Source organism: Zalophus californianus, chromosome X, assembly GCF_009762305.2.
Source record: "Zalophus californianus isolate mZalCal1 chromosome X, mZalCal1.pri.v2, whole genome shotgun sequence".
Classification (NCBI taxonomy): domain Eukaryota; kingdom Metazoa; phylum Chordata; class Mammalia; order Carnivora; family Otariidae; genus Zalophus; species Zalophus californianus.
In genome coordinates, this window is record NC_045612.1 from 70,996,875 (window position 1) to 71,005,509 (window position 8,635).

Below are 8,635 nucleotides of genomic sequence, written 5' to 3' on the forward strand. Positions count from 1 at the left end.
ACACACACACACACCCAACAGACGAACAGACGCACACACCAACCTTGACTGTTCTGGGGACCATCGACCCACCCCCACCCCGCCCCGGCTTCAGTGCATGAAACACCCGGTCTCTCGGGAAGGGTGTCTGGTCTGGCAGAAGCGACGCTCACCTCACTCAGACCCAGATCTGTCCCTCTGACTCTCAGGCCAGCACAGCCCTGGGTCCCGGCTGAAGGAAGGAAGCCATCCCCACCCGTCAGCGAGGGGGAAATGGAACACGGAGTCCAGATGAAATCTCCCGTGGACTGAAGGGGCAGTCAGGGAGCCGAAGCAGGGACACGGAAATAGCGCTTCCGGAAAAACCTGGGTCATGGTGGTGGTCGAACAGCATTGGAAGGGGACCAGGCAGGCGCATCGAGACCCATCATGCACCCCTGCCATAGAGGCGGGCGGCCACTTTCCAACCAAGGGTCCGGAGACGACCAGGCTGGAGGAGGGGGGCAGGCGGCTTGCACAGGAGGGACAGGAGAGCTCTGACGGCTAGACCATCCGTTTCCGGCTGCTGGCGGGCAGTTTGCCCCAGGGCGGCCCAGAGCCCCCACAAGCCTCGATGCCCCCACCTCCAGCCCAGAGACGGACCTGTGCTTTTGCCCTGTTCCCCGTACCTCCCCTCTGGCTCTGCACCCCACTGGGCTGTGACTTCTGCGACTTCTGCCTCCACCCCGCCGCCACCACCACCGAACCCAAGGAGGGAGAAGTGAGGCATTGGAATCCCAGTGTCAAGGCCCAGGGCTAAAGAGGAGATGGGGAGGATGCGCCAGTTTCCGGGCCAGGGGTCCTTGTGCACGGTGGCACCAGAGGGAGGGAAGGACTCCGCCGAGGGAACGGGGCCCAGGAGGAAGGGGCAAGAGGAGCTCAAGTGTGCTCTTTACCACGGGTTGAAGCACAGGGGCAGGGAAGGCCAGCGAGGGCAAGCCACGGGAGCGATCAAGGACGCTCAGAGAGCCGGGGGGGGGGGGGGGGGGGGGGGGGGTGGCGGAGGGCCGCGGGAGGAGCAAGACAGAGATCCCAAGGAGGGAAGGGAAGGGGGACTGCAGCTCTGGAAGGGGCCCTGAGTTCCTGCTGCAGGGGGAAGGGGCAGGGGGGAGAACGGAGATGGACGGGGAGTCCGGGACCCAGAAAGAGGGGGAGATGAGGGGAGAAACCGAAGGGGGCCCGTGGGGGGGGGAGGGAGCACACGCTCAGGTGGCCGGCCAGGCAGAGCCCACACGGATCCCAGAGCGGGGTGGGGGGCACGCTGGGGGCGGGACGGCAGGGCTCCTAGCACAGGCCGGGCCACACTCCGCACAAGGGCAAGGCCTACCACATGACCCCGGAGGTCCTCTTCTGGAAAAGGCTGTGACAGGGAGCAGCTCCCTGCCCCGCCCCTCCCCTCTCCCACCCCTCCCCACCCCCGGACCAGCCACCCCCCCGCCCCCACACACGCCCCACAGAGAGGGCAGACCACAGACCTGAGAGGTACTTTAATTTGAAACTGCTGTGAACTGGGGCGGGGGGGGGGGCAAAAGAACAGGGAGAGGAAGCCTTGGCTGAGGGCGGGCAGGAAGGAACCGGCTTGGCCACAGCTCCCTGGCTGCGAAGGCACCAGCTGCCCCTCTGCTACAGAGATGCTGGGCTCCGCCTGCCCGACAGCACAGGGTCCGGGAAGAGCCCGAGCCAGGGCCAGCCCCCGGCCCTGCCGACAGCCACGGCCGTGCGAAGCGGAGCGGTGTGTGTAACAACTCACTTCAGAGGCTCTGGCCGTTGTCAGCCAGGGACCGCATGGCCGTTGAAACAGAGACAGGCGTCAGCAGGCCCTCCAGCCCCGGGGAGAGAGAAACCCGTGCCCCTTCCCCGACGGGAACCACCTAGCCCTGCGACCCGAGAACCCCTCCAGCCCCGGGCCTGAATCCCTCACCCACCACCTCAATTCCATATGGACACGTCCTCTAAGGGAACAAGATGCGGCCAGTAGTCCTACAGCTTTGGGGCACATCGGACTCGTTCACCTACGGAGCCGACACACGCACGCACGCACGCATGCACGCACGAACACGCACACGAACACACGCCTTGCAAGCCATACCAAGGAGCAGTTAAAGGGAAAATGAAGGAGGCATCTGCAAACGCCCTAGAAGAGGGAGACCTCTGGGACCTGTTCGCGCCGGCAGAGCGTGCACGCAGTCGAGGCAGGGCTTCCCCGTTTGTGCACACACCCAGCTGCACACGCACAGCAGGCTCCGGGGCCAGGCCTGCCAGGTCCTCCTCCCCACAGGAATGCTGGTCCCTGGGAGGCCGCCTGCACCTGCAGCCCATCCTGGGTTCGGCACCAAGGACCCCCCCCAACCCCCCCAGCCTGCCTCTGCCCCAACCCGGCCCCGGCCCGAGCTTCCTCATACCAAGCTGCTCTTTAAGGTCGTCTATTTCTCTCTGTAGCACGAGACACTAGGCCCGCAGACAGCAGAGAGAGAGAGAGAGAGAGAGAGAGAGAGAGAGAGAGAGAGAGAGAGAGAGAGAGAGAGAGAGAAACCATTAGTATCCTCTGGCTTCCTCTCTCCTCGACCTCCCCCTCTTCCACGGGCACTACGGCCCCAAGCCCAGTGGCTAGACCCGCACAGGCTCCTCAGTGGAAAGGGGGCGCCTTCCCTCTGTGGGGAGCGGACGGGAGTCGGGGAACACCTATGTCAGTCTAGCCTGGACCCGGATCCCACCCTCCGGTTTGGGCCCGCATTCCTAGGAGCCCCGGGGAGCGTTACCCGCAGACAGCCCTGCGCGCCAGCCGGTGGTTCCTGCTGCCTTCCTGGCCTTGCGGGCTGGCCCGGCGGCTCCTGGTCACCTGCGAGGGAAAGGACATCCGACCCAGCTTCCCAGGCCCCCAGGGAGCTGCAAAGGGCCTCGGCGGGGTGGAACGTGAGGCAGCACCACCCTCTGCTGGCGACAAGTGGCCCCTGCTCTGGCCGCAGCGGCAACCTTCTCTCGGGGGCCGTCCCCCCTGCCCCCCAGGGGCAGCCCACCCTTGAAGGTGGCCCCCCGGGGACTGGGGCTCTGGCTTGGACTCTCCCAGAGCGGCAGCGCAGCCAGCGCCTGGGGCGAGCCACGTGGCCAAACAGGACGGAACAGAATGTAAGGCTCTGCTCTGCGGAAAGTCTGTGTCCGGGGCTGCAGTTTGGGGCACTGCCACGCAGCACCCCTGCTGCACAAACCCCACGCGGGGGAGGATGTGGCTTAAGGCCGGGTCCGTCGAGACCCCATTTCCTGCGGGAGAAGCTGCCCTGGGAGGGAGGCGGGGAACAAAGCTGAGCCCCCAGCAGAGCCGGAGCCAGAGGTGTCGCTCCTCATCTCCTCCCCCCACCCTGCACTCCTGTGACAGCCACAAGACTCACCGGAGAGGGCAGGCCCTTTGACAGGAGCTCCCAAGTGGCGCTGTGCAACAGAAGTCAGGGAATCCTCTGTGCACTACATGCCTCACCTCTCTCCCAATCTTTGGTCCGCACAGCCACGGAGACAGGTGCCCACCACTCTGCTCTGTGAATGAGGAGACAGAGGCTCAGAGCCATGACTCCAACAGTGAAGCAGGGTCCAGTGCAGGAGAGGCGGGACCAGAACTGCTGGTCCACTGCCCCAACTTCCAGACAGGCAGACCTAGACCTGCTCTCAAAGGAGGCAAGGCCCCTCGCCCCATTGGTTGGGGCCTCAGGGGCGGGTCAACAGGGGGCTCACTGGTTGGCGGGAGGCGGACCAATGAGGAGGCCACGGCGCAGGCGTCGGAAGCGCGCACAAAGCCGCGCGTTGTTTGAAGCGATCTCGTGCGGCGCCGGCGGTGACGGCCTGCGTCGCCAGGAGGCCTCGCGGCTCCCGTCGCACGTCGCGCGTCAATCGCCTCGCGCCTCTCCCCTCTCGCCTGTCGCGCCGGGACAAGGGCGATCGGCTCCCTCGAACCCGGGCTGCGCGGCGTGGCCGGCATGAGCGCTCCGGATGAGGTGTCTGCCTGGGGAGTGGGTCTGGGTCTGAGCCCGGAGGGCGGGGGGCAGGCCAGCGTCCGCCCCGCCGGCCGCCGGGCCCCGCGGGCCCCGGGACGAGGTCTGGATCTGGGGCCGCCGCGCAGCGGCGAGGGCGAGAGCGAGGGCGAGGGTGGGTTCCCAGACGCCGAGGGCTTCGAGTCCGAGCGGGAAGTGATGGAAGCAGGAGGGCCCGTGCCGTGGGGCCGCGAAGGCCGCCCCGGCGCCCCGGCCGACAACAAGGGGGACGCCCTGGACTACGCGTCCCACCTCGCTGACGAGTCCGCGGCGAACACGGAGCAGCAGCTGACAGACCGCGATGCCCGGGGCCTGCGGAGAAACCCGTCCCCGGAGAGCGGCGCCGTGGAGGCGTCGGGCGGTTGGGCCGGCCTCGAGGCAGGGCCCAGTGGGCGAGGCGCGCTCGCCCTGGGCCGCGTGGGGTCGCGGCCGCCTTCCGCCGCCCCACTGCACGTCGGTGGGCCCGAGGGGGGCCGGGCCTGGGGGAACCCGAAAAGAGGAGCCAAGGGCAGGTCGACCGTCCGGGTGTATCGCCAGCGGCCCCCGGCCACCGAAGGCCCCGGCGGGCTGCCCTCCGACCCCGAGTCCTCAGATGAGTTCAGCGAGATACAGCTGACGAGGGTGAGCATTTACTCCAAAGAAGGCGGCCCAGCCAAGCCCAGCAGCCCCGAGGATCCCGGGGACACAGCCAGACCCGCGAATTTCCACGTCAGGGAGAAGTTCCTTCACGTGCGGGGCCCTTTCCTGACCTCCGCTCCCCGAGGATTCACTTCGGTTGTGGAGAGGCAGGCCGTTGGAGAGCTGGACGTCTCCTCCTCTAAGAAAATGCCAAGTGTGGTCTGGGGGAAGGGGGAGAGCAGGCCCAGCTACCAGGGAGCTGCTGCTGTTGCTGCCGCTGCAGGTGGCCTGCCCCAGGCCACCTCGAGGAGTAAGGCGGCCCAGGAGAAGAAATGCCTAGGGGGGGTCTCAAAAGTGGCCCCAGGCAAAAGCTTCCCTTCCTGGGGGCAGAGAGTCTCGGCTGCTCCCCTGGAACCAGCCACCTTCCCCCCAATCTCCGGTGTCCCGCTGCTTGGGAGGTCCGAGAGGTATTCCTTGGTCCCTTCGGGACCCAAACAGTCCAAGCGCGCGGGCGCCGCCGGCAAGAAATCTGTGGCCAGGAGGACACGGGAGGCAGAGGTGGCGGCCACTGCAGGAGAAGGCAGTGACTCCAACAGAGACGCGGTCCTCCCAAAGGGCCAAGTGAGTAGGCCATGCTCCTCCTCTCTGGGTGCCCTTCCCCTCCCCCTCTGCCCACTTCTTTACCCATGCTCCCTCTGTCCCTACTTCAGGGGTTGCCGTGGCTGCCCCTGGGTCACTGGGAGCACGGGCATGCCAGATCGCGTCGTGGGTCGTTTTCGCAGGGGCAGACGTTAACCTAGGGTAGCAGTGCGTGTGTGCCCGCCACCGTTCCGGACCCTTGGCCCGTTTCCTGCCTCCTTCCCCCAGGGAGGGGCCGGGATGAAGGGAGGGCTGGTAGCTGATTTCCAAGCTTGGTCCACGAACTCTCAGTCTTTAGACGCCTGGGCTTTGTCAGTGCCCCGCTCTTCTCCCTGGCTCAGTTCTGCCTCCTGGCCCGGGGCTGACTGAGGGAGGAAGCACCAGCCAGACCAGCCTCTGAGTTCCCCTCCCTATTCCCTGCCTCACCCCAGCTGCTAAACGCACGTGCACACGTGTGTACGCCTACCCACACTCAGACGCGCTCGCCCGCACACGCACACACACCACGTCCCACATCCCAAGTCCGGTCGGTGAGAAATTTTTCTTTTAGCTTCCAACACAGAGGCCAGGCCCATCTTCGTGCATGCATCGCAGGGAATGCAGCAGTGGTGATCTCCACGCCAGAGCACCCCAAGTTCCAGGAAGCTCGGAGCCCTGGGCCCTGAGCCAGGGAGACGTCCTGCACAGAGGGCCTGCCCTGTCCGGTGAGTCTTGTGGCTGTCACAGGAGTGCGGGGGCGGGGGGAGGAGATGAGGAGGGACACCTCTGGCTCCGGCTCTGCTGGGGGCTCAGCTTTGTTCCCCGCCTCCCTCCCAGGGCAGCTTCTCCCGCAGGAAATGGGGTCTCGACGGACCCGGCCTTAAGCCACATCCTCCCCCGCGTGGGGTTTGTGCAGCAGGGGTGCTGCGTGGCAGTGCCCCAAACTGCAGCCCCGGACACAGACTTTCCGCAGAGCAGAGCCTTACATTCTGTTCCGTCCTGTTTGGCCACGTGGCTCGCCCCAGGCGCTGGCTGCGCTGCCGCTCTGGGAGAGTCCAAGCCAGAGCCCCAGTCCCCGGGGGGCCACCTTCAAGGGTGGGCTGCCCCTGGGGGGCAGGGGGGACGGCCCCCGAGAGAAGGTTGCCGCTGCGGCCAGAGCAGGGGCCACTTGTCGCCAGCAGAGGGTGGTGCTGCCTCACGTTCCACCCCGCCGAGGCCCTTTGCAGCTCCCTGGGGGCCTGGGAAGCTGGGTCGGATGTCCTTTCCCTCGCAGGTGACCAGGAGCCGCCGGGCCAGCCCGCAAGGCCAGGAAGGCAGCAGGAACCACCGGCTGGCGCGCAGGGCTGTCTGCGGGTAACGCTCCCCGGGGCTCCTAGGAATGCGGGCCCAAACCGGAGGGTGGGATCCGGGTCCAGGCTAGACTGACATAGGTGTTCCCCGACTCCCGTCCGCTCCCCACAGAGGGAAGGCGCTCCCTTTCCACTGAGGAGCCTGTGCGGGTCTAGCCACTGGGCTTGGGGCCGTAGTGCCCGTGGGAGAGGGGGAGGTCGAGGAGAGAGGAAGCCAGAGGATACTAATGGTTTCTCTCTCTCTCTCTCTGCTGTCTGCGGGCCTAGTGTCTCGTGCTACAGAGAGAAATAGACGACCTTAAAGAGCAGCTTGGTATGAGGAAGCTCGGGCCGGGGCCGGGTTGGGGCAGAGGCAGGCTGGGGGGCTGGGGGGGGTCCTTGGTGCCGAACCCAGGATGGGCTGCAGGTGCAGGCGGCCTCCCAGGGACCAGCATTCCTGTGGGGAGGAGGACCTGGCAGGCCTGGCCCCGGAGCCTGCTGTGCGTGTGCAGCTGGGTGTGTGCACAAACGGGGAAGCCCTGCCTCGACTGCGTGCACGCTCTGCCGGCGCGAACAGGTCCCAGAGGTCTCCCTCTTCTAGGACGTTTGCAGATGCCTCCTTCATTTTCCCTTTAACTGCTCCTTGGTATGGCTCGCAAGGCGTGTGTTCGTGTGCGTGTTCGTGTGCGTGCGTGCGTGCGTGTGTCGGCTCCGTAGGTGAACGAGTCCGATGTGCCCCAAAGCTAGAGAACTACTGGCCGCATCTTGTTCCCTTAGAGGACGTGTCCATATGGAATTGAGGTGGTGGGTGAGGGATTCAGGCCCGGGGCTGGAGGGGTTCTCGGGTCGCAGGGCTAGGTGGTTCCCGTCGGGGAAGGGGCACGGGTTTCCCTCTCCCCGGGGCTGGAGGGCCTGCTGACGCCTGTCTCTGTTTCAGCGGCCATGCGGTCCCTGGCTGACAAGGGCCAGAGCCTCTGAAGTGAGTTGTTACACACACCGCTCCGCTTCGCACGGCCGTGGATGTCGGCAGGGCCGGAGGCTGGCCCCGGCTCGGGCTCTTCCTGGACCCTGCGCTGTCGGGCAGGCGGAGCCCAGCATCTCTGTAGCAGAGGGGCAGCTGGTGCCTTCGCAGCCAGGGAGCTGTGGCCAAGCCGGTTCCCTCCTGCCCGCCCTCAGCCAAGGCTTCCTCTCCCTGTTCTTTTGCCCCCCCTCCCCGCCCCGGTTCACAGCAGTTTCAAATTAAAGTACCTCTCAGGTCTGTGGTCTGCCCTCTCTGTGGGGCGTGTGTGGGGGCGGGGGGGCTGGTCCGGGGGTGGGGAGGGGTGGGAGAGGGGAGGGTCGGGGCAGGGAGCTGCTCCCTGTCACAGCCTTTTCCAGAAGAGGACCTCCGGGGTCATGTGGTAGGCCTTGCCCTTGTGCGGAGTGTGGCCCGGCCTGTGCTAGGAGCCCTGCCGTCCCGCCCCCAGCGTGCCCCCCACCCCGCTCTGGGATCCGTGTGGGCTCTGCCTGGCCGGCCACCTGAGCGTGTGCTCCCTTCCACCCCCCCCCGCGGGCCCCCTTCGGTTTCTCCCCTCATCTCCCCCTCTTTTTGGGTCCCGGACTCCCCGTCCATCTCCGTTCTCCCCCCTGCCCCCTCCCCCTGCAGCAGGAACTCAGGGCCCTTTCCAGAGCTGCAGTCTCCCTTCCCTCCTTGGGATCGCTGTCCTGCTCCTCCCGCGGCCCCCCCGCCCCCCCCCCTGCTCTCTTAGCGTCCTTGATCGCTCCTGTGGCTTGCCCTCGCTGGCCTTCCCTGCCCCTGTGCTTCAACCCGTGGTAAAGAGCACACTTGAGCTCCTCTTGCCCCTTCCTCCTGGGCCCCGTCCCCTCGGCGGAGTCCTTCCCTCCCTCTGGTGCCACCGTGCACAAGGACCCCTGGCCCGGAAACTGGCGCATCCTCCCCATCTCCTCTTTAGCCCTGGGCCTTGACACTGGGATTCCAATGCCTCACTTCTCCCTCCTTGGGTTCGGTGGTGGTGGTGGCGGCGGGGTGGAGGC

At 66.6% G+C, this 8,635-nt stretch overlaps 1 protein-coding gene across 2 annotated transcripts; it reads left to right on the top strand.

The window, feature by feature from the left end:
* The first annotated feature begins 3,909 nt into the window (after window positions 1-3,909).
* LOC118356548 (uncharacterized protein CXorf49 homolog) lies at window positions 3,910-7,859 on the top strand. 2 transcript variants are annotated; one of them, XM_035725671.1, is made up of 5 exons: window positions 3,910-5,276; window positions 5,845-5,998; window positions 6,455-6,626; window positions 6,890-6,935; window positions 7,539-7,859. In XM_035725671.1, exons 1-4 carry the CDS (start codon window positions 3,984-3,986, stop codon window positions 6,912-6,914), a joined length of 1,644 nt encoding a protein of 547 aa, XP_035581564.1. In that variant the 5' UTR covers window positions 3,910-3,983; the 3' UTR covers window positions 6,915-6,935; window positions 7,539-7,859. The 2 variants fall into 2 exon arrangements, with proteins under 2 accessions (XP_035581564.1, XP_035581565.1); XM_035725672.1 differs by having other exon boundaries at window positions 6,547-6,626.
* The last annotated feature ends 776 nt before the right edge of the window (window positions 7,860-8,635 follow it).

Bases quoted from the DNA above. Each gene is read 5' to 3' on its own strand.
- LOC118356548 (XM_035725671.1), top strand. From the start codon at position 3,984: ATGAGCGCTCCGGATGAGGTGTCTGCCTGGGGAGTGGGTCTGGGTCTG. The intron at 5,999-6,454 runs GTGAGTCTTGTG...TGTCGCCAGCAG, and splicing joins CAGAGGGCCTGCCCTGTCCG to AGGGTGGTGCTGCCTCACGT. The intron at 6,627-6,889 runs GTAACGCTCCCC...CTGCGGGCCTAG, and splicing joins GCGCGCAGGGCTGTCTGCGG to TGTCTCGTGCTACAGAGAGA.